The 26,137-nt window shown below is 35.0% G+C and overlaps 2 protein-coding genes across 13 annotated transcripts in view; one reads left to right on the top strand and one right to left on the bottom strand.

The window, feature by feature from the left end:
* LOC139782163 (sodium-coupled monocarboxylate transporter 1-like) overlaps positions 1 to 26,137 on the bottom strand; it is a 78,035-nt gene that overhangs the window by 6,482 nt on the left and 45,416 nt on the right. The window lies entirely within an intron of this gene.
* Positions 20,627 to 24,291, top strand: LOC139782155 (uncharacterized protein F21D5.5-like). Of its 2 annotated transcripts, XM_071721107.1 has the most exons (7): positions 20,630 to 21,339; positions 21,645 to 22,052; positions 22,172 to 22,330; positions 23,188 to 23,471; positions 23,565 to 23,626; positions 23,715 to 23,848; positions 23,929 to 24,291. In XM_071721107.1, exons 4-6 carry the CDS (start codon positions 23,199 to 23,201, stop codon positions 23,716 to 23,718), a joined length of 339 nt encoding a protein of 112 aa, XP_071577208.1. In that variant the 5' UTR covers positions 20,630 to 21,339; positions 21,645 to 22,052; positions 22,172 to 22,330; positions 23,188 to 23,198; the 3' UTR covers positions 23,719 to 23,848; positions 23,929 to 24,291. The 2 variants fall into 2 exon arrangements, 1 of the variants encoding a protein (XP_071577208.1); XR_011720800.1 differs by having other exon boundaries at positions 20,627 to 21,339; positions 21,645 to 22,330; positions 23,210 to 23,471.

Raw genomic sequence — 26,137 nt, 5'->3', positions numbered from 1 at the left:
TTGAAAAATAATTGTTGTGCAACTATTTTTAAAAAATGAAACCCAAGTGGTACATATCTTTGTGTTCCCATTCAAGGGTCTTCCTATTCCAACCCAAGCGGTAATAGCTTTAATTCTTTTTAACAAAATTATAATATTACAAACAATCATTTTAATCACAAAGAATTAAAAAAATAACAGTAGGAAATAAAAATATTTAATTAAAATAAAATTAATAAGTTTTTCTTGTAAAAAAAACTTGGCACTGCTTTTTTACTCCCGTCGCATTCTTCTCTAAATTATGTTTATTGTTTTTTTTTATTTAATCAAAAATTTTAGTACTTTATTTCTAGCAGAGGTCTAGCAGCGCCAAGTTTTTTTACAAGAAAAATTTATTTATTTTATTTTAATTAAATATTTTCATTTTGTAATGTTACCTCTTCAATTCTTTGTGATTAAAATGATTCTTTGTAATATTATAATTTTCTCAAGGAAAATTAAAGCTACTACCACTTGGGATAGGAAGATCCTTGAATGGAAACACAAAGATATGTACCACACTTGGGTTTTATTTTTTAAAAGTAGTTGCACAACAATAATTTTTTAAAGCAATACATATATATTCTCTTTGTAATTGGGGCAATTTAAAGATTTCATATATTTTTTTGAAATGCATATCACTTGGATTGAGTTAAATAACGCAATTTTGTGATATAATAATTTTGTTAAGGAGAAATTAAAGCTACTATCACTTAGGTTGAATTTTTGGATTTACAAAATACATTGCGTGCACTTTTTTTACCTTTTTTGAAAAAGGTAATTTTGTAGTGCATTAAGCAGGAAACAAATTAAATTTTTATTGAATTAGCAAATTAGTAATTAGTCACAAAACATTACTAATTAGGTACATAAAAATAAATAATACTTAGGTAAAGATAATTTACACATTACTTAAAGAATTGGTAATTTGTTAGAGAAAAATTTCTAGTTACGTGAAAATTAGTATTTAGGTGAAAATGAATTAATTTCTTTTGTAAATTGGTAATTAATAGGAATAAATTTTTTATTATTAAAATAAATTAATATTTGTCAAAAATAAATTAATACTTATTTAAAAATTAATAATTAGTGGAAAATAATTATTAATTTTTTCAATAATAAATAATTAGTCTCAAGTAAGTTACTTATTTTAAAAATTATTAATTAATATAAATTGCGCTACAGATCACTTGCTCGTTCTCTTCAAATTTTACAATTTACAAGACAGCATTATACGTGTGCGATTTTGGATACACTTTCCTTCTTAAAGATCTCCTCGATATCAGCTCCCTACGATCAATATATATTGATATATTGATGATCACTATCACGACGGTCACGACTGTCACTACACTGATAAATCCGACCTACTGATATTTCGCTTCTTGTGACGCCCATCCTAATATCGTGACACTTCGATCCTTGCGTGACGCGACCGAAATTCGGAATTAAACGATCGTATTTAACGATGAGAGACCACGGTGTTGCACAATACATATTTCTAGGTTATAACTGACTCACAGCGCGCTGAACGCACTGTCTGCACTGAGCGCACACGCACACCCCTTACGAAAAAGTAGTACTAGCAATCAGTACTCAGTACTGAGTGATCCGTACTCGTAGTATTGAGAGTATTAGTATGTTAATACTCATGAATACTGCAGAATGGTCAGTACTGTGTCTGTCAGTGCTTACAGTACTGGCAGTACTACAAGCAATAATACTCATTAGTACTTCAAAGTATTGAAGTGGTCAGTACTTTATCAGATTAATATTCGGAGTACTATCATGATAGTACTGCCAGTACTGTAAGAAACTAATAGGCACAGTACTGACCATTCTGCAATATTCATGAGTATTAACATACTAATACTGTCAATACTACGAGTACTGATCACTCAGTACTGAGTACTGATTGCTAGTACTACTTTTTCGTAACGTATCTTGGAAATACTAAATTAATAAAATACTAAATTAACACACTAAACTATCAATATGACGTTATTTTGATATCTTCTAGACTCTTTGTTCTACTTGAATAGTACTGCGTAAGTAGGGGAGAGTGGGCTCCCTTGAGCCACGGGGTCCAATGTGACAGTGCGAGTTTTCTGTATTAACGTTCTGCAAAATAGTGACGGTGGGTATGAAAACTTTCGTTTTCAAAACATATAACTTCCATCAAAAAATTATGCCGAAATAAGCATATATACTTTAGTTAAAGGCAGATATGTAATTGGAGCCTTGCAAAGTAAATTTTTACTTGTCATAACTTTTTGATGTATAATATGGATTTCTAGAGATTCTACAGTTTAAAAAAATTCATAAGACGTTCGTCGGGATCTAGGTTCAATACCAACGTGCGCACAAAAACGTTTAATTGTTCTGTATCTTAAATATTTACGATAAATAATATCGATGTTCAGTGGGGTCCAATGTGACGCAGGTTGATGGGGTCCTCTGTGCCACGCTTACAGAACTACCTAACCTACCTACGTGACAGCGCGAGTTTCCGTAGTGTGTTTCGATCGCGGAATAGTAAATGTTAGTGCCTAAATTTTCCTATAAAATGAAATAATTTCCATCGATAATCATATCCACACTTTCATTTTCTCTTTTTTTCACCTTTTAGTTACAGCCCACTCGGCATGTTATGTTGCTGAAATATTGAAATATTCGGAAATGGTGCAGAAATATTTCGTTAACATTTCATTTGTAACTATGCATCTGAAATATTTCAGAAATGTACCTGCATCATGTTTTTTATAATATTGCATTAACAATATTTCTGAAATCTTTCAGAAAGTTGTTTACAATATTTGTAAGTTTCTGTAATATTGCAAAAAAAATGTAGCAGATGCAATATTTCAGAAATATTTCTGAAACATTATAAAAGTAATATTACGTTTGCATTGCACGAATAATATTTCTGTAACATATCAAACGCAACATTGCATTTAAAATATTTCTGAAAAATTTCTGAAAGATTGCGTAGGTAATGAAAAATTGAATTGCAGGCAGTGAATTTCTACAATATTGCAGAAGAAATATTGCAGATGTAATGGTTCAGAAACATTTCTCTAATAAATGATAAACTATTATTACGTTTACATTGCACGCGTTATATTTTTGAATGTTTCACATACAACAGTGGATTTGTAATATTTCCGAAAAGTTGCTGACAGACTTTAGAACTTATAAAAAATTAAATTTATTATTATATAATTATTGCATTTTATTGCATTTTGTTTCTTTTATTAGGAATTTTCTGATATTCCAAATTTTGTCATATGGCATTTTTAATATAAAATATAAAATATTTAATAATATTTAATATAAAATAATATTCGACGCTGACTGGCAAAAAAGATTTATTCGTATATCTGTATTGTTAATATTGTTATGCGATAGCTTTATGCTCACCAAAATAAGCAAGTATAAGAAAGAAAGAAGCGTCAGAGTCAGAGGATCACCACTACCCTGTTCGATCATCGATGTCAAGCAACAAGGCGCCGGTATACTACTTGGATGGGTGACCGGCTGAGAGAGCGGATTTCTTCGGACAAATGCGCGGCGGCTATACGCACATGGCTTAATATATTTTTTTTGTTCCGGTAACAAAATATTTCATTTTTCACATATCAACAAATAGTTTTTGCGTCAGTAACAAAATTTTGTTTGCTAATACAAAACATTTTTCTCAGTGTAAAATGTATTTGAAATATCTCTGAAGTGTTTCTGCAATATTTCGTAGATATATTTCAGAAATATTTCAGAAATATTGCCGAAATCTTTCAGCAAAGTTGCATTTGAAATAATTGTGCCGATTGAAACATTGCAGAAATGTTGCAGAAACGGTCGTGAAATATTTCTGAAATATTGATGAAAGGTGTAATATTTCAAATGGAATTTTGCAGAAATGTTTCTGAAATATTACATGCCGAGTGGGAGATCACATGTAATCGAGTCGCTGTGAGGCAATATTCGTTGATCTCTGCTAGGTTACGACAAAAAGTGAGGTTATAGGACTTTGTTTTCAGTTTTCAATTTCTTAGGTCATCTGATAAAACAAATATGACACGATTATTGATAAATTGGTTCTCTAGCACAGTCTTGGTTTTTCCTTTTTGTAGAGAGAAGAGTTAATAGACTACGTGTCACAGGGTACCCTACCTTTCACATTACATGTCACAGGGTACCCTACCTTTCATATTACATGTCACAGGGTACCCTACCTTTCACATTACATGTCACAGTGTAACCTACGCTATGGCTCAATCGACCCCACGCGTGGGGTCCACTGTGACAAACGCAGCATTTCGAAATATCATTATTTTTGCAAAATATTTCTGAAAATTTACTTCTTAAATCATTTACAAACAAAGTTTATTATATTAAACATCGAATAGTCTCATTTATATTATAACTAGCTGGTTACCCGGGCTTCGCCCCGGAAGACATATGTAATAAGACACGCAAATAGTCTCTCTCCCTCTCTCCCTCTCCCTCTCCCTCCCTCTTCCTCTCTCCCTCTTTTTCTCTCTCCCCCTCCCCCTCTCCCTTTCCCTCTCTCTCTCTCTCTCTCTCTCTCTCTCTCTCTCTCTCTCTCTCTCTCTCTCTCTCTCTCTCTCTCTCTCTCTCTCTCTCTCTCTCTCTCTCTCTCTCTCTCTCTCTCTCTCTCTCTCTCTCTCTCTCTCTCTCTCTCTCTCTCTCTCTCTCTCTCTCTCTCTCTCTCTCTCTCTCTCTCTCTCTCTCTCTCTCTCTCTCTCTCTCTCTCTCTCTCTCTCTCTCTCTCTCTCTCTCTCTCTCTCTCTCTCTCTCTCTCTCTCTCTCTCTCTCTCTCTCTCCCTCCCTCTTCCTCCCACCCTCTTCCTCTCTCCCTCTCCCTCTCCCTCTCTCTCTCTCTCTGAATTCATATTACGTCTCTGTATCTAACGCTTCATCACGTTGCTCATACATCAACTTTATGTCGGCCATTGCTTTAATTTCCAGTCCTTCTCAATGTTCAAGGTTTTCTTTCTCTACTATTCAGCCTGATGATGTATACAAGCTTATTATAAATGAACCTCTTCATTCTTTCGCATCTGGCCAAGACGGCATTCCGCTTTACGTTCTCCGCATAGCCTGGCCTGTCATTTCTGAATGGCTCACTTCACTGCTTAATTGTTCACTTCAATCCTCTGTATTTCCTTCACTATGGAAGCGTGCGGTGATCCGTCCTCTCTCGAAAATTCGTACTCCTCTGTCTCCATCTGATACTCGTCCTATTGCTAACCTTCCTGAAATGTCCAAAATCCTTGAACGAATTGTGGCTTCACAGATTACTGACTATTTGAACAAGCATAATCTTTTGAATCCGAGACAGTCTGCGTATCGCTCAGGCTACAGCACGCAGTCTGCACTTTTACGCGTCTGTGATGACATAAAAAAGGGAATTGATGATAGGCTTATCACAATTATGATTCTCTTCGACTTTAGTAAAGCCTTTGATACTGTTCCACATCTTCGTTTACTTATGAAGTTGAAAGAATTGGGATTCTCTGATGAGGTCCTTGTGTGGATATTCTCCTATCTCACTGGCCGCTCTCAGGCTGTAATTGATGATGAAGGTAATTTCTCGGAATGGTTGTTCACTTCGTCTGGTGTCCCTCAAGGTTCTGTGCTTGGTCCTCTTCTGTTTGCTTTATATATTAACGACATAGGCGGTTTTCTGTCGTTTGTGTATCATATGCTTTTTGCTGACGATATACAAATATATCTTCAATGTTCTCGTGCTGACATTCTCCATGGTCTTAAAATGATTTCTACTGATGCGAACGCTATTTTTAACTATGCAAACTTGAACGGTCTCAAACTTAATCCTGCGAAATCTAAGGTGATAATTTTCGGCAGTCATTCTTATGTTAATGATATTGACTGCCATGGCTTACCACCTGTCATTGTTGGCCAAACACCTTTACCCTTTGTTAATGAAGTCAAGAATTTAGGTGTAATTTTTACGTCCAACCTGTCCTGGAGGAAACACATCCTGCACATCTCACAAAAAGTTCATTTTTCTTTGCATAAACTCAAGTTTAATAGAAATTCTCTTTCTACGAGGTTAAGGATAAGGCTGGTATTAGCCCTAATTATGCCACACATCGATTATTGTTGTTTGGTCTATCATGGTTTAAGTGGTGAGTTAAATACCTTATTACAGAGACTTGTAAATTGTTGCATCCGCTTCATCTTCGATCTCAAGAGAGATGAACATATTACTCCGTATAGACGCCAATTAGGTTGGCTCTCAGTTGAAAACAGAAGACTATATTTTCTTGGTTGTCAAATGTATCGCATACTTCATATGTGCTCCCCTTCTTACTTGCGAGAAAATTTCACGTTGCTTGATCCGCTCTTGAGGAGATCTGACCGCCTTCCTCATGCATCTCATACATTTCATATTCCTTCACATAGAACAACTACCTACAGAAACTCATTTTATCTTTCTACTATTTATTTCTGGCACTCACTTCCTGTTAATATCACCTCTACTTCATCATTCCCTACCTTTAAAAATCTTCTCAAGACATTTCTGCTTGCTCGAGAAACTGGGTAACTATTCTTACCTATGTCTTCTGTTTTCTCCTGTACTCCTGTTTGTTGGTTCTTTGTTATAACTATACTGCGTATATAACTGGTAGTTGCGTTGGTTATTATCGTATTGTACAAATTGCACTCTATAGTTAAGTTGTCTGTCTCCTATGCGAGCGAGAGCATGCGTATTTCTTTGTACTGCATTACTGTATCATTTTTTATGTTGGTTCTTTGTTATAACTATACTGCGTATATAACTGGAAGTTGCGTTAGTTATTATCGCATTGTACATATTACACTCCATAGTTAAGTTGTTAGTCTCCTATGCGAGCGAGAGCATGCGTATTTCTTTGTACTGCATTACTGTATCATTTTTTGCCCTTTAGCCTTGCTTGGGCATATTATTAAATCAAATCAAATCAAAATCTCTCTCTCCCTCTCCCTCTCCCTCTCCCTCTCTCTATCTATCTATCTATCTATCTATCTCTCTCCCTCTCCCTCTCCCTCTCCCTCCCTCCCTCTCCCTCCCTCTCTCTCTCTCTCTCTCTCTCTCTCTCTCTCTCTCTCTCTCTCTCTCTCTCTCTCCCTCTCTCCCTCTCTGCTATTTTCTGAACACGTGCTATCTAAGTGACTGCTGACTCTGCCATATTTCTTGTGATCTATACGGAACACTCTGATCGCGGATCGATACTACAGAACTCTACTTTTAAGTGATTAAGCGATTGTAGATAACACATGCAGCGTACGTGTGTTAAGTGTACTAAACGGATTGCTGGTGAATCTGTTTCATGTGCTGAGTGTCATAGAGCATTTCATCCGGGTTGTGTCAAAGCTTACGTTGGTACGAAGTCCGCTAGTGCTTGTTGTAAATTACAATTTTTAAATATGCCATTTACTAAAGTACCTAACATTGTTGATGCCTCGCTTGACGGTGCACGTATGCATTCCACTACGCATGACACTATGTGTGACACTGTACATGATTCCACCAATGATCTTTTGCGTCGATTGATTGAGCGGATGGATAAATCTGATGCGAAGTTTTCTTTTTTCATGGATGAATTAGATGCGAAGTTTTCTGCGTTTATTGAAGGTCAGCAACGTACCAACAAGGAACTAAGTGATAAACTCAGTCAATTAAATCGGCTTGCTGACACCGTTAGTCAGAATAGTCAGCGCATTGCCAAATTGGAGCAGGATAACGCTGAACTTATTCGCGAAATTCACGACTTAAAATCTGCTCAGTCATTTCAGGGAACTCATGGGGGCAATGAGTTAATCATTTCGGGTTTTACCATTGGCGTTATCTGTTACTCCATCTGAGCTTGCCAGGAATGTGCTAAAGGCATTGGACGTTCCTGACTTGTCTTGCCATATTCTCGGTGTCAGAACTGTTAAGAAGGCACTGTCGGCGACTTCCACTGTTGCTGCATCTTCCGGCTCAGTCGTTGTTACCTTGGCCTCGAGTGCCGTGCGCGATATGGTTATTTCAAAAAAAGCGGGCAAAGGGTGTTCTCAAATGTAAGGACGTATGCGGTGGTAACTCAGATCGTTACATTTATGTAAACGAGTTGTTATCCAAGAGCACTTACGACATGTTACAACGGGCTAAGAGTGTTGCTAAAGAGAGGTCGTATAAGTATGTCTGGGTAAGGAATGGTCAAATATGTGTTAGGTCTTCTGATGGTCAACCTGTTATTCATATTGATTTCGACACTGATCTAGCTAAGCTTATCTGACTGGTCCGACCGGCTCGTTCCTTGTTCTTTGATCGTTCGGCTTAATCAACATGTAATTCTTCTGGGATACGTTTTGCTGAACTCAACGCTTATTCCTTTCGTGGACATATCGACTTGCTTACACGTGAAATTGGATAACATTGTTTCTGGTATAGAACTTCTAGTGCTTTCATTCCTTATTATTAGTTCATAAATTGCGCTGCGCCTTAGTTCTTAGTTTTATATACACTATTTAGTTCTCTTTGGTAATACTGCTCCTTATCTTATTCTTTTTCACTGTACTTATTATTAGTTAAGTTGCGTTAGTTCTTAGTTTTTTTTACATGGTATATTATTGAGATTGCTGCTGCTTGCCTTATGAGAGAGAGCATGCACATCATACTAACTTCTGACCGCTATATTTCGCTTTTGTTTACATCTTATTGTATCTCTGCATCTTGTAACTGCTATATTATTGTAATTGCGATATTATTGTAACTGCTATATTACTTTTTTGCCCTTTAGCCTTTGCTTGGGCATAATAAATTATATCTATCTATCTCTCCCTCTCTCCCTCTCTCCCTCTCTCCCTCTCTCCCTCTCTCCCTCCCCCTCTCTCTCTCTCTCTCTCTCTCTCTCTCTCTCTCTCTCCCTCTCTCCGGTAACGAAAGATCGGTAACGAAAAATTATACACTTTATAGCACTCCCCGGAAAATTCTACCCCTGTTTGGTCTATAATTCTTTGAGATTTAATCAATTATTTCCCGAAAAATTAAAAAAATTAGAAAACAAAAATTAGAAAAATTAGAAAAATTAAAAAAACCGGTTTCCAGAAAATCAGTAACAAAAAACTATACACATAGTGGCACTCCCCGGAAAATTCTACCCCTATTTCATATACTTTTGATAAAAATTCGGTTCAGGGGTTTAGGCTGAGCGATATTAAAGAATCCGTGAAAACACGTTTTATTCCTTTTCACCCCGTTAGGGCTCGAATTTCTAAAAATCCCTTCTTAGTGGCACTCCCCGGAAAATTCTACCCCTATTTCATATACTTTTGGTAAAAATTCGGTTCAGGGGTTCGGGCTGGGCGTTGATGAGTGAATGAATGAGTCAGGACATCTTCCTTTATATATATAGATGAAGTTATTAAAAACCATTTTTAATGTGATTTGAAAAAACGTGGTTCAAGGGTGCCCACTCTCCCCTACTGCGCCTGTACCACACGTTAGTATCCCACGAGTATTCGATAAGTACTAAAAGAGTACTGGAGGGAGTACTGGAGGGAGTACTGGGGAGAGTACTGGAGGGAGTACTGGGGGGAGTACTGGGGGGAGTAGTGGAGAAAGTACTGGAGGGAGTACTGGAGGGAGTACACTGGAGGGAGTGCTAGAGGAAGTACTGAAGGGAGTACTGAATGAGTATTGGATGAGTACTGGGAAGGAGTACTGACGAAGTCAGTATGGTCGAATTTAGTAGTACTTTGAGTACTTATGTCTCCAGTACTTTCACGAATACTTTTTCCAGTATTAAAACCAGTACTACTTTTTCATAAGGGTAGCTTAGTATAATGCAAACAATAACCACGATAGATGGTCGAGATTACAGAAAGGATTAGAACCTGTAAGTTTACAAAGAGTATTATTTCCCGTAAGTTTTACAATCTTACGATGGTTTTACAACGTGTAGTTCTATGCGTGATTACGAGGCTCGGCCCACGCAAATATCGATGTGGATCGTGTCACTCTCGGGCGGCGCTAGCTGACGGGAGCGTGCGACGGGCAATCGATAGACACGATCAATATCATCGTGAAGCGGCGCGAGGTAAAGAATATAATTGGTCAAACAACGTATTACACACGGGGCGGAGCCGGTTTTTCGAGCGTTCGCAACGCGTACCGCGTGACAATTATAGGTCCGGGCGGAGCCGAATTTCCCAGGTGTCGCGGGTCGTAATGCGTGGAAATGGCGCAAAGCGAGAAGTGTACGCGGAGATGAAACGCGTGAGATCCCGTCGCGAAGGACGGAACAAGAGAGGCGCCGAGAAGCACTCGACGGAAGTAGAGAACGGATCCTGTACCCCGGCTTTGAGCTGGTGCGAATGGATCGAGGAAGATCGAACCGGTCGCCGAGAAACACTCGATGGAGACAAAGAAGGTTCTCTACCCCGGCTATAAGATTGCTTAAACGGGTCGATCTGGATCGAGTCGGTCGCCGAGAAACACTCGACAAAGACAGAGAATGACTCTCTACCCAGGCTGCGTTTCGCTATTCACTCGCAGTACTGGCAGCACTGTAAATCCGTTCCAATATACGCGGCAGTAAGCTGTCAAAGCGTTTTCGTGTTCATGTGACGTCATAGATTTTGTCGTCATTTCCTACTTTCATTACTGCGGCTCGCGAGGTGAGGCATTCGCAGTAAGACATGGCGGCTATGGCGGCACCTTTGGAAGAATTGGTCCTTGTGGACCTGAAAGGCAACAACGAGAAATATACAGTAATCGTTAGTCACGAACAGTGATCAGCAAAAATTCTGTTTTTAGTCATGATATCGGCGGTTATTTTTAATTAATCAAAAATAAAAAATTTGAATGTTTTTAATTTTAATAACTAAATAAATTCAAACGGCCAATTTCGAGCAATTATCAGGTGTTAAAGAAAATTATTTAATACATTCAATATAGCATACAATACAGCGGGAGAAGCGACCGACTCAGTGCGTGGATTGACGAATAATTGACACTTCTGACTTCAATATGACTAACTGTCCGATTGCTTTGGTGAGACCGGATTAATGCAAATTGTGGCGTCGTAATGAGTTGATTCGTTGTACTCTTAGAATAATGCGAGATATATATGCGTTTTTGTAATTTTTATTGTTCTGAGGAAGGCCAAGTAAGGCGCGAAACGTTAACGAATTTGTATGCTATATTGAATGTATTAAATAATTTTCTTTAACACCTGATAATTGCTCGAAATTGGCCGTTTGAATTTATTTAGTTGTTACTTTGTCGAGCGAAACATTTGTTTATTTTTAATTTTAATTAACAAAAAATTGGTAATTAATAAAATACTAAGCTCTAAATTTAAAATAATTATTAATTGATTGAAAATATAATACTCGGTCTAAAAAATTAATAAATAATCAGAAATATATTGCTCATAATTTAAAAATTGGCCATTATATAAAATAAATTGTCAATTTTTTAAAAAATTACTCATTTAGAAAAAAATATTTATAATTTTTTAAAAAATTAGTAGTTTTTAAAAAGTAAATTATTTGAACAATTAGTAGATAATTATTAGAAAATATATTACTAATTTTTTTAGAAAATTAGCATTTATTAATTTTGTAAAGTATCCGTTTTTAGGAGTATATTAGTTGCAGTAGAAAAGAAACGATGACGTTAACTATATTAAATAATTTTTTCATACTGAAAATTCGTGTTTTTTGGGAAAATTTGCAATTACTAGATAAACTATAAACGTGCTTTGCACGCTCCCCCCCTCTCAAGCCCTTCCCCCCTAATATAACAATTATAATTTAATTATAATAATGATTATAAACAAATAATTGTTAATTTTATGTGTTTATATACGTATTTTTCTTATTTATTCAGATATTTCTTGATATAAATAATTTTTAACGTTTCTAACTTGACGTTGGTTACCTAGAAAAACTTAATAACTGAATCAAATGATCTCACTCTAGATAAAGCAACATATATAATTTTCGTTGATTAAACACATCTTTTCTTCAATCACACCAACTTTATCAAACATTTAAGTTTGAGAATTATTGTTTTTTTTTCACAAAATTATATTTTTTAATATAAATAAAGTTTAATTGTTTATTATCGACTTTCTTTGAATGTTTTTTCTGTTTTTTATTGCTTCTTTTAAAAACCTTATATGTACAAAAAAGGTTAAAATATAAAGTTTTAAAAATTCGCAAATATTTGAGTCCGCCATATCAGATTTATTTTTTGGAATTTTTAAAATTTGTTACAATATGCAAAATCTACACCAACAATACCACATATATACAAAAAGGTCTAAAAAAATATTGATAATAAAGTACTTTTGAATCGGGGGATCACATTGGATTTTTTTATAAGAAATTACATTAATAAGAGATTTTCAATTTTCCACCGAGATGACTGGGAAGTACAAGTAGCGCTAGTAATACGCTTATGCTAAGCTATGCATTTCGTGTGCAATGGCTCTAATGCTAGCCACACACACTTTTCATAAAACGTTAACACGTTAACAGGTTTTGACCAATCGCGTATATCCGTCCCCTTCGTCTTGCCCAGTATCTCTGATTGTAATATTGTCAGTTACCTCATGTTCATACTTGTTTTTGCCAAGACAACTTGTTTCAGAGTCAAGGATAAAAAATTATTTTTATTTAATTGTTAATTTTCTGAAAAATTAAAAAATATTTTTTTTAATTACTAATTTTTTGGAAAATTAAAAAATATTTGTTTTTTATTATTATTTTTTAGAAAATTAGAAATTATTTTTATTCAATTATTTATTTTTGAAAAATTAGTTATAATTCTCGATTTATTATTAAATTTTCTAAGAATTAAAAAATAATGTTAAACATTAATAATTTTTGTAGAAATAATCTTTTTTTGAAATTATTTACAAATTGTTAGGTAAATAAAAATAAGTTAAAAAAAAATTTTATTTTTTTGGCACTTAATATATTGTATTTTGGCTTATTAATGATTGCTTTGACATTTAAAAAATATATAATAAAAATTTTTTTTGCCGATCACTGGTCACGAAGATGTGGAAAAAGCCCGAAAAGATTACTAAATTAATATAATTAATATAATAATAAATAATTTCGATATTTTCATAAATCTGAAAACTGATTCTTTTTTATATATTTAGAATAGGTGCTCCTATCGTCGTGTCACGTCGTGTCTAAGATAGGTTAAGATAAGTTATATTTCTTTCTTATACATAACAACAGTCGCAGTACTGCGGATATCGTTCCGTTATTGCAGCGTTATATGCGGTAAAAGCAACAGAAGTAATTACGGAACGATCTTGCAGCTGTGCTCAATGACGTCACATCGTCAGTACTTACAGTGAATACAGAAACGCAGCCCCAGTCTACCCCGGCTATTAGCTAAGTTCTGGATTTTGGTCGTGGGAGAACAGCGGAGTGATCGATGAGATCAGGAGCTGGCTCACGGCGGAATCTGATAATTATAAAAAATCCGCGGAGTTATATACCCGCGGATCGGCAACGCTGGTGGCGGGGGAACGGTGCCGGCGCACGCGAGCGCCCGCGCCGGGGTTGAGACGGCGCGGTCAGGAGTTACAGACGCCCGACGCAGCGATCGCGCTCGGCGGTGTTCGGGCGACGTCGGCTTTGCTCGGCGTTTTGAGCCAGTGCCGCGGATCGCGAGCCCGTGAGGACTTTCTTACCGCAATAAATGTTTAAAAAAAAGGTGGGCACACCGTGCCCGTTCTTCGCCCGATGGATGGTCGGCCAGGCAGCATCGGCACGATGTTCGGCCGGAACAATGCGAGGTTTCGGGGGCGCATCATTACAATATTTTTCGAAATATTTGCCTGCGTCGATTAAAATGACTCAATCTATATTCTGAGTAGTATATGAGAATTTACGAAAAATCAAAAGACACGGTAGTATCTCGCGCCAAATACACGCGCAGCGCGAGACTCTTTTACGCAAACGCACGAGTTGCAAGTACTCGAAATTTTGAGATCTCAATAACGAGTGAACGGATCAAGTTCTAAGTATATCGATAGCTTAGATTTGAATTATGTAATGAAAGTGTTTTTACTTTTCCGCTACGTGCTCTACGAGCAAAGTCTCAAATGTTAAATTTTACAATTAAAAAACGTCATCGTTGTCGTCGCCGTACGGTTACTTTTGCATCGATAGATGGCGTTTTTGAGATACCTCTAGTGTTTAAAAAGAGACAGCATATACGTACGTGTGCGTCGTGTCCGTATGCGCTCAGTGCAGACAGAGCGTTCACCGCGCTGTCAGTCAGTTATAACCTAGAAATATATATTATGCAACACCGTGGTTTCTCATCGTTGAATACGATCGTTTAATTCCGAATTTCGGTCGTGTCATGCAAGGATCGAAGTGTCACGATATTAGGATGGGCGTTACAAGAAGCGAAATATCAGCGGGTCGGATTTATCAGTGTAGTGACAGTCGTAACCGTTGTGACAGATAGTGATCATCAATATATCAATATACATTGATCGCAGGGAGCTGATATCGAGATCTTTAAGAAGGAAAGTGTATCCAAAATTGCACACGTATATGTATGTACGTATATGCTGTCTTGTAAATTGCAAAAGTTGAAAAGAACGAGAAAGTGAGCTGTAGCGCAATTTGTATTGTAGGCAATTATGCTAATTAGTTGAATCGAGTCCATTATTATCCATTATTATGATAGACGTTGATTTTATACTATGATGTCTGGAAATATATTAAGATAGTTGTATCGCAAAACCCATTTTCATAGGATTCTTTTAAAATTTGAACAGCATATTAATGTAAATACGCTCTACACACACGTGCAAGTAGAAAAAGGTTGACTATACCAAAGTTGAAATAATGGAAGTCAAACTTAGCACTTTTTACATGTATCGCAGGACAAAAACGGCTTCCCATATCACGTTTGTAGTTGTAGCGATCAAACTACTCATACGATTTTAATGAAAAACAAAGAGATAACAAAAAAGACTTGTAAAAATATTCATACAAAAGTACAAGACCCTTGTCTATCTAGTTTTGAAGCAATTGTTGCGCAAAGTACACAATTTCTCATAGCGGTGGACGCATACGACAGCTAACCTGTAAAGATCTGGCAACACTGCATATGAAGGTAGCTCAGATTGCCTATATCCTATTCTATACCGTACTAATTTTATAATAGGTAAAATAATAGATATTGTATGTGGAACTATAAATTTATTTATATTAATGTTGAGCACAACAAATATAACGTACTATAAGTAATATACATCGTATTTATTAATCTTTTATAAAATATTTAAGAAAAAGACAGAACGACGAATATAACGCACTGAAAGTAATACAACGATTTATTAATCTTTTATAAAATATAAAAAAAAGACAGAACGAGATTTGTGTCGCTTGTTATAGAAAACGCACCATATGTAAACTATAAACCTTAAATGAAACAATTGTAGAATAAGATACAAATTAGTTAACATGATCTTTTACATAATTAATAATATTGTTTAATATTTTCGATCTATTTGTTATGCAAACTTTTTTATCGGTTGACTTTTCTGATAAAAATTGTTTCAGCCCAATTTCGCCCTTTTGCTTATAAATATCCTGTAAAGTATTATACGTGATCCTGGCCTGAGCCATTTTTTTAATCATTCCTTCAGAAATTACCTCTTTTAAAACATCTAAGGTTAGTGCTATTTCTGCTACTTTTCGAGCTCCTATTATTTTATTTATTGATTCAGTATAAGATTTGCTGTTGTTAAGCAAATCTGTTGTTGAAATATTATATATAAGCATACAAGTTCTTCTAGCACTTCTACGTCAAACAATGGTTCATGAAAATTATTAGTATTCTTTTTTGGAAGCAAATCTTCAGCTAGCTTTGATAATTTAAACTGTCCTTTTCCTTTTCGATCAGGAAATCGTTTCCGTAGCAAAATTTCAGAATCGGAAAATCCACTAATGATGGATTTAAAATCGTTTATCATGGAATGACGTATTATTGCTTGAAGCAAGTGTTTAGCATCGAATTGAACATTATGAGCAACTAAGACTGACGGTTTAGATGAAATATTAAGAAATTCTTTAAAACTTTCAAGAGCATCTTTTAATGGAATTGTTTGTACCTTTACATTACGCCAAAAAAGATCTTTATTTATAACTTTTAAGCCAGTCACATAAGAAGCATAGGATACCACAGTTTGTGTAGGTTCAATGTATACTGAAAACGTGCGACCTTCTGTTTTTGCAACAATTTGTAAAATATCCGCAGAGTTCTCAAAACCGGTAGTCTCTAAATCAAAGTAAACTATTTTACAGGAGTCGATTGCTATATTTGTCTTGTTTACTTCATTATTAATATCTACACTGTCTGAATTTCCAGCATCTATCTCAAGAGCACAGTTTGGCAGGTATTGTATTCCTTCAATTTTTTCTGTTCTTTTCCTTAAATTTTCTCGCATTTTTTTCATTAAAATACGACGACTTTTTGTACTTTGTAATTTTGCTAACTCAGCTCTTCGTGCTCTTTGTTTATCTTGCATTATAGCAAAAGATTCCATGTGTTTACCGAGCGAAACACTTAATTTAGCTAAAACACGAGGCAAATATTGTTGTCCATCGTTTTTGGCGCAAACAGCACTCGCCCAACGAAAATCAGCTGATTCACTCAAACTGTAACATCTACTCTGTGGAGCTTTATGTGCCATAATGTTATTTAAACTTTCGTTCGCTTGACTGCTAGCAGCAACTGAGAATTTTGCTGAGTTATCAGCATATTTTGAAAAAATAGCACATAATGCTGTATATAATTTAGAATCTTTCAATAGTATCGTCTGTTTCTGAGTATTAGTACTGTCATTGGAATCGCGGTGACACCATGCGCCGCAGTTTTCATGTTTGCCAAATACATGGTCAGGTATTGTACGTAAAATACTGGCTAATTTTACACTTTTTCCTTTGTTTTGTGCTACAGCATAATTAAAACATTTTTTTAAATGAGGAATTACATCACGTTTTTTCATTTCTTTAAATGTCTTCTGTAGTTCGTATAAATCTTTTAAAAAATGTTTTTTAAGATGATTATTATCGGCTAACTTGAATATTGTTTCGTCATTTCCACGACGAATGGCTGCGATTGTAGAACTATCCTCGTCGCCGATCAACACTCGAACGTTTAGACCTGTTTCTTTTAAAATGGTGCTTTCATTTACTAGCTCAGCACCTACATCAGCTTCCATAGCTTTAGCACTTCCATAAAAATTTAATCGGCAATCATGGTCTTTTCTTTCTCGGCCCTTATCGCATAATTTACATTTTCGATTCCGTGTTCTAAAGTCTAGAATTTTCCCAGTCAAGAAACCAATTATGGCATCATAACCATTTAGACTATTATAGCTTCTTCCGTTCCCACGCTTACTCCAGCCCATGTCATAAGAGACGATTATGTTAATAATATTACCTATCGCTGCGTCAAAATTATTTACGTCCAAATTAGTATTTACATTGTTATAATTAGGTGTACAAGGATTTTTTAGAGAAAAAATGTTTTCTAACGATATCACTGGTGGTGGTAGGACGGACTGGGTAGAGCTCTCTTGCGTTGAAATATAAAGATTTGCATCCTTGGATGCAGGTTTTAAAGGTATCAAGTTAGAGTAAATTTCGTGAGCTACTTCGTCTGGCCTATTGACAAAAAAAGAATCAGATTTATTAATACATTATTTTATTATTATTAATACATATACAAATCAATTCAGTTTGATAATATAATTATCAATTACGTATACATAACATATACATAAGACACATATTATTACATATTATTACACATATGTATAAGACACTTATAGAAAACATATTTTTGTCTTCCTGTTTTTCTATTCAAAATATGAATAAAAAAACAAAATCTTACAGTTCTTGACAGAGCTTTTCAACATTTTCTACAATTAATCGTCGTTCCTCTTTTGCAGCCTGCTTGCAACTCTCTTTAGCAGCTTCTTCTATAGCAGGTCCAACTTCTCGTTCATATCTTGAATAAATTTGGTGTTATAGATGGTATATTCATACAAGCCAGTATTTTATTTAATCCCGAGCACCCAACTCCAGCGTGTACAGCTCCTGTCATTTATAAGTTAGAAGTTTAAATCAACATATTAATTTTGATAAATTATGTAATAATGAATAAAAATTACACAGATACAATCTTCGCGAATGGAAAAAATGTATTAACTATAACTTACCTAATACAATTTTTGTGTGACATCACCGTGTTTAGAGTTATCTTTTGATGTATGAATTTTTCCTGTAGCAGCATCTGTAAATGTAGAACAATCCCGACAACGTACTTTCAAAATTGAATTTAAACCAAGTCGTCTTTCGTTTACTACATTTTTAAGTGAAAGATCTTTTTCACAGTAACAGCAAGTTAGATTTTTGGCAAGCTCGGGCACTTCTACAATACGTCTTCCAACACATAAATTGTCTTCTTGACAGGACTTTTTCTTTTTCTTCGCTTCTTCGTCTTTTCTTCAATACTTTTTCTCTCATTAATCTTCCTTTGTAACGTACAACAGACATTTTCGCTTGTATTTCTTCTAATTCAAAATAACCTTGATAGCATACTAACGCGAGCATCGCGAGCTAACTTCAATGGTATACTGACATTACTGACGCGAGTCGCGAGCATACAGTGTTGGTAAGGTAACTGGATACAGATTGGTAAAACCATACAGGATTGGTTGAAAACGGTACGAGCTCAGTCAAAAGTTTTACACAGATAAGTAGAGTTTTCCGTACATTATCGTATGCAGTGTAACCATTATTTTTGACTAATACTGTCGCGATACAACTACCTTAATTATTCACAAAATTAACAATAACAACAAAATAAATTTTGTAAATATATATAGTATAATAGTACCCTCTTCGATCGATTTCCTTTGAAATTTATAAATTTTGTGTATTTTGTGTAGTAAAAAAGATTCTGAGAAGGAAAATCATCGCTCATGTTCTATTTGTTTCTAATTAATACTTAAAATTACGATGTCAGTAAGTAAAGAAATGATAATTGAAACGATAATTTATGGATATGTATTTCGCTTCTTATTTCAATTAGATCATATTATGTCATTTACAACTTCAATATAGTTGTCTGATATATTATATTCAGTAAAACAAATTAATAACAGTCCTTGCTTGCAGTTCAAAATGTAATTAGTAATACAAATACATGGCTTTTTATTCGAAAAATGTTTTGGGACGAAAATTTAAAGGATCACAATTAAAGCAGACAACAGTTTGTGCTTTTGGTTAAAGCAGAGGAATACCCTGTATTTACGCTTTCTACTATTCTCTGCTTTAAAATAGATTATAATTTTAAAACATATAATTGAGTAAAGTTGTAAATAACATATGATCTAATAGTAAGAAGCGAAATATAGATATGTATATTCATAAATTATTATTTCTTTTCTTACCAACATTGTGATATTTTAAGTATTAATTATAAACAAATGAAACATGAGCGACAATTTTTTTTCTGAGAATTTTTTTACTACCCAAAATACACAAAATTTGAAATTTTTAAAAGAATCAGAGAGCGTGCCGTTATTCTACATATTTACTTAAAGTTTTATTGAATTAGCAAATTAATAATTAGTTACAAAAAATTACTAATTACGTAAAAATTAATAATATTTAGGTAGAAGTAAATTGCGCATTACTCAAAAAATTGGTAATTTGTCAGAGAAAAATTTCTAGTTACGTGAAAGATAGTATTTAGGCGAAAATGAATTAAAACAGAATAAATCACTTTTACTTCACCAGTCAAATAATAAACAACAATGGAAATATTAATCGACTTTACTGGCCATTATAATCGCCAAGACAATACGACCACGATTTGGTTCGATTATGTCTTGATTAATATTTCCATTGTTGTTTTTTATTTGACTGGCAAAGTAAAAGTGATTTATTCTGTTTGAATATACACCTTTGACTACGGTGTTTCCATCTTATATTATGTCTGTTAAAAATAATTCACTACGCCAACCAAAATTGTATTTCAAGTCTGACGATTTGTCGGCGCGCAGTTACTATGGTTGGAATAATATTGTTTAGTTTAATACAGGTTATTGCGATAAATATTACCACATGCCTCGTGGTCGAATTGGTACGACACCCTTCACGGAATGAAGGAAGTTCCAGGTTCGAACCCTGGCTGAGGTAATATTTTTCGCAATAAATTTAATTATTTAAATGAGATGCTTATATATAAGTATCAAAGATTACATCAATTTATATTGGTTAAAAGAGCGTCTTGACGATAATCGAACCAAATCGTATTGTCTTGGCGATTATAATGGCCAGTTAAGTCTATTAATATTTCCATTGATGAAAATGAATTAATTTCTTTTTGCAAATTGACAATTAGTAGAAATAAATTCTTTATTAAAATAATTAATAGAGTTTGTCAAAAATGAATTACTACTTATTTGAAAATTAATAATTAGTGAAAAATAATTACTAATTTTTTCAATAATGAATAATCAGTCTTAGGTAAATATATATATATATATCAAGAGACACGGTAGTGTCTCGCGCCAAGTACACGCGGAGCGAGACCAACCGTGACTCTTTTACGCGACGCGACGGGTTGCGAGTACTCGAGATGTTGAGATCTCGATAACGAGTGAACGGATCAAGTTCTAAGTAGGCTTGATCGATAGCTTGGGGTCGACTTGGGGGGGGTATCTCCTATAATATTTTCCGCTACGTGCCCTACGAGCGGAGATATTGGGACGCAAAGTCCAAATGTGAAAAATTTTATTTAAGATACTCCTCCTCCTAACGCTGCGATTATAACATACATATAACAGAGTAATGTCACTTTCACTTTTTCGACACTGGCGGCGCTTTCGCCAGCGCGCTGTCACAGTCAGTTCAGTTAATACGTGTGTGTAAGTGTGTACTGCGCGGCTGCGCGCAGTGCAGATAGTGCGTTCAGTGCGCTGTCACTGACAGTTCAGTTAACCTATCGAGAGACACGGTAGTGTCGGAGCGAGACCGACCGTGACTCTTTACGCGACGCGACGATTAATTCAAGGTAATTGTTTTATATGTAATTATATATCTATTATTCTATATATATTACTGTTACTTACTATACTACGTTTACGCGATTACGCGAGTGTTTACACAGGTTAACCTAGATATATTGACGGCATGGAGCTGATGCCGAAGAGATCCCGTTTACGCGAAGGAATTATCGTAAGTTATCGTATCGTTTTCGTAAGTTACTATACAGAATTAAGTAACGCTCGCGTAAACGTAGTATAGGTTAGATTACCGGTTTGTCTTTGTTACTCATTGCCAAAAAAGAAAAATAGAACGACGTTTGTGTCGGCTTGTGTCACTTGCTGGAAAGCTCCCTATGTATGCAAGTTTAACGCCTATTGAGTTAATATGAAATAATTTTCCTAAATGTAATAAAAATAACACGATGTTATATATGCGGTTTGCCGTGATTATATATATATATATATATATATATTACACATGTGATTTCTGCCCAGTGCTCTGAATGTTATGTGATTTTCGCCCAGTGCTCTGAATGTCATCTAGTCATACATATCATGCTTTGATACAAGGAACGTGAAAAAGAGCAGGAAAAGAAAAGAACAAACAGAAGAGACAGATTCAAGCTTTGTCTTTTAAGCTGGATGAAGACAATGTCGAAAAATCCCCGCAGTCAGAAAATGAGCAATCTGATGGCCTCGCGATTAAGAAGATTAAGAAAAATCCAGATGTAGATACAAGTTTCTTGCCAGATAGGGAAAGGAAGGAGGAGGAAAATAAACTTAAGGAAGAATTGAGGCAAGAATGGGCTAGAAAGCAGAACGCGTTGAAGGAAGAAGAAATTGAGATCACATTCAGTTATTGGGATGGATCTGGCTATCGTCGGAGTGTTATAATGAAGAAAGGTGAATGTCTCAGTGATTTAGAGAATTTTTAAGTTATTAAAATACTCCAGTGTCACTTTTGGAGTAACATTGGCGTGATATATAATGTTCTACTGCATAAATTAAATTTTCACATACAGGTAATTCTATCTATCAGCTTCTTCAGAGATGTTTAGAAGTTCCGAAGCGTGAATTCAGCGAGCTTAAAACAGTAATGGTAGATCAGTTAATGTATGTCAAGGAGGATCTTTCTTATATTACCGCACCATTATACGTTTTACGATTTTATTGTAACTAAGGTAAAGATACTAAGTGATAAAACTTATGAAGCAATATCACAATGTTGGCATGTTATTTTAATGTATGTAATATTGCGATTAGGCACGAGGAAAAAGCGAACCTCTGTTCACATTTGACGTTCACGATGATATTCGTGTTATGCACGATGCTTCTGTCGAAACCGAGGAATCACATGCCGGAAAAATTTTACTTAGGTATTTATCATTAAAAGAATACTTTGTATAATTCTCTTTTATGTTATTTCTCACTAGATCATGGTACGAGAGGAACAAACACATTTTTCCAGCGAGTAGATGGGAACCTTTTGATCCAACGAAAAGTTATGACAAGTATACAGTGTCGAATAAAAATAGGAAGAAAGATAAAATCTGATAAACTTAGATTCAACGAATTGTCCAATTTCGTTTAAAGGATTCAGATTCAAATTCATTCAGTTATGTGATAATATTTAATTCATTTACTCGATTATGTAGCTCTACTAAATTACAGTCCTTTGAATCTGAATCCTTTAAACGAAATTGGACAATTTGTTGAATCTAAGTTTATCAGATTTTATCTTTCTTCCTATTTTTATCCGACACTGTATACTTGTCATAACTTTTCGTTGGATCAAAAGGATCCCATCTACTCGCTGGAAAAATGTGTTTGTTCCTCTCGTACCATGATCTAATGAGAAATAACATAAAAGAGAATTATACAAAGTATTCTTTTAATGATAAATACCTAAGTAAAATTTTTCCGGCATGTGATTCCTCGGTTTCGACAGAAGCATCGTGCATAACACGAATATCATCGTGAACGTCAAATGTGAACAGAGGCCCGCTCTTTCCTCGTGCTTATAGATATCCATTAACAGGTGGTACACTTATGGTCGGCAGTCCAGACTCCGGAAAATCGCATTTTGCAAAGAATTATCTGAAGGAATACGGATACGTCAACAGAGACACTTTAGGCAGCTGGCAGAAGTGCATTGCTGCAGTCCAACAATACTTGAATCAAGGAAAAAGTATAGTTATAGACAATACCAATCCTGATCCAGCTTCGAGAAAGAGATATATTGAGATAGCCAAGAAGCGCAATGTCTCGGTCAGATGTTTCGTCATGACGACAAGTATAGAACACGCGAAACGTAATAATAAGGTAATCGAAAATTAACATTAACCGTCATCGTGTGAAAGAATCGTATGAAGTAATGTTTCCGAAAATTCTAATTGATTTATTATTATATTACAGTTTCGCGAGTTGACTGATCCAAGCCACATTTCAATCAACGAGATTATTATCAACTCCTACGTGTAAGTAGATTTTAGATATATACATCTCTACACTCAAAATTATTTATCTTTGGATATGTAATTGTACTTTGATGTTACTCTTTTGCAGGTAAATGGTCGACAGAAGCTTACAATGTGGTACAAAATTGTTCCTCAAAGGGAGTTGCTGCCCAAACTCAGATTGAAGGTCGCATTCAAGCTAATATTTATGCAAATATTTATTTTATGATACAAAATTATGAGGTAAGTAGTTATTATTATCCAATCTTCGAGAATCTCTTTGCAGATGCGCAAATTAATTGAAATTAATTGATTTTTTAAAGCTAATTTCCCTTACTGAAGAACTGGTAATGAACGGACATGCTGAACAAGTAGGCATGGGACCAGATGAATGAAGCCAGAAACACTTGAATCCATCTGTACATAAGAGTTGTCAAGAAACTCTACAATTTTCACGCATAATCCGCGATTCTTAGTCAGTATGGACTAGAGTTTAATACAATCGCCATTGATGATCCCCTTTAATCGCGTCAAAATTGATTATTTCGCTTTTTGACTTCGTTCTTTACTCATGTTGTAAAATAGTTTTCCGATTGTGTAGAATATTTTTATTTAGAAAGAAATTTATAAAGATTGTTATATTGATCGTAGAGTAGAGAAAACAATAAAACTTAACATTTTACAAAGTAGTGTCACATTTAAACTAGAACATTGTATCGAATAACTCAGACGAATTAGGAAATTCGTTTCTACGTGACTCATGTCTATTTCTGATTGGGGACGAATCGAGAACTCATTGAAATAATTTAATTTCTTTTCACGTTTAAATTTAGGTCACCGTAGATTAAACTTGTTACCAGAGATATATATTTTTTGACCAAACTGACTTTATTATCGAAGATTCTTAACTCGACGTTTCGACACTGGTTTTGTGTCCTTTTCAAGAGATTTCTCCCCGCCTCAAATTTACACATGAAATGGAGATTAATGGGGCCATCCCTTTCCTAGATACTCTCATTATCAGAAACGGCAACAGACTCTTGACTAATTGGCACAGAAAACCTACGTTCTCGGGCCGATATGTTAATTACTTCTCCAACCATCCACTGAAATATAAAAACAATACAATCACAAGCCTAGTTGACCGCGCAATTTTACTTTCTGATAAACAATTCCATAGCTCCAATATTAAAATTGTAAGAGACATCCTTAAGAATAATTGCTTCCCTGACGATCTGATTGATAAACAAATTAATAAGAGATTAAAAGAATTGGATTATCGCAATAAATCACCGACTGTAATAATGTAAGCAATACTTTCGACGCCCGCAGATACATTGCTCTTCCTTACATTAAAGGTTTGAGTGAGAATATTCGCCGCACTGTAAATCGATGTGGCTTGGATGTCCTTTACACGATTCCCAAAAAATTGGATTCAATTATAAAACGTGGCAAAGACAAACTCGTAAATATGAAGGAAACAGGTGTCGTCTACAAAATTGAATGTAATGACTGTAACGCCTCCTACATTGGACAGACTCTAAGACATTTGGAGACTCGTGTTAGGGAACATCTAAGCGACATTAAAAAAGATGTGAATAAGCACTCCGTAGTTAGTAAGCACCGACTTACACACGGACATAATTTCAAATGGTCCGATACGGAGATTATGCATAGGGAGAGAAATGTGAGGAAGAGAGAGATTGCGGAGATGTTTTACATAAAAAAAGAACAAATAAACGCGATTAATTTAAAGAAAGACACTGAAAATCTCAATCCGCTATACGACAGAATTATAAGAACTACCTAATCATTTCTCTCTATGTGTATGTTTTTATTCCGTTGACCTACTCACTTGTTTGTATTTCGATGATTAGTCGATCGCCGTCTTTCGTTTCGGAACGACGTGTCTCCTGTCGGTTCCGTTTGCATTATGATTACGGGACACTGTATTGCGACTCTTAAGAATTTGACAAAGTTGCTACAACTGCAAGAACTTTACATATGGCAGAAATAATTGTGAACAGGATTAGATAGGTAGATATTTCCTTTTTAATTGTTCCTTGTGTGACATTGTTTCTGTAACAGCGTGCTTGTAATGACTTCGTTATGTATACTTTTTAGAAATCTCTTGAAAAGGACATAAAACCAGTGTCGAAACGTCGAGTTAAGAATCTTCGATAATAAAGTCAGTTTGGTCAAAAAATATATATCTCTGGTTAATTTTTCACTGACGAAGAAAAGAATTTGTTAATAAACTTGTTACCTTAGAAGTTATTGTTAAATGGCGCATTTTATTTAATATTCCGCACTTCACTGTTGTGGCATAAAATTATTATATGTTTCAAAAGATGGAGACTAAGCTTTCGGATTAATCCAGATGTACGCATATATACTGTATATATTTGATTAATTGTTTACTTAGATATCGATGATTCTTGCGCGATATGCTAATACATTTTTTTCTATGCAAGATTTCAATGCAGTAGAAACTAGTTAACTGAGAAAAAGAGTCTATAAATGATTCGTAAC

Source organism: Temnothorax nylanderi, unplaced genomic scaffold, assembly GCF_030848795.1.
Source record: "Temnothorax nylanderi isolate EJ_2023f unplaced genomic scaffold, tnyl_v1.0 TNYL_tig0392_pilon, whole genome shotgun sequence".
NCBI lineage: Eukaryota > Metazoa > Arthropoda > Insecta > Hymenoptera > Formicidae > Temnothorax > Temnothorax nylanderi.
This window is presented reverse-complemented; position numbering and strand designations above follow the sequence as displayed.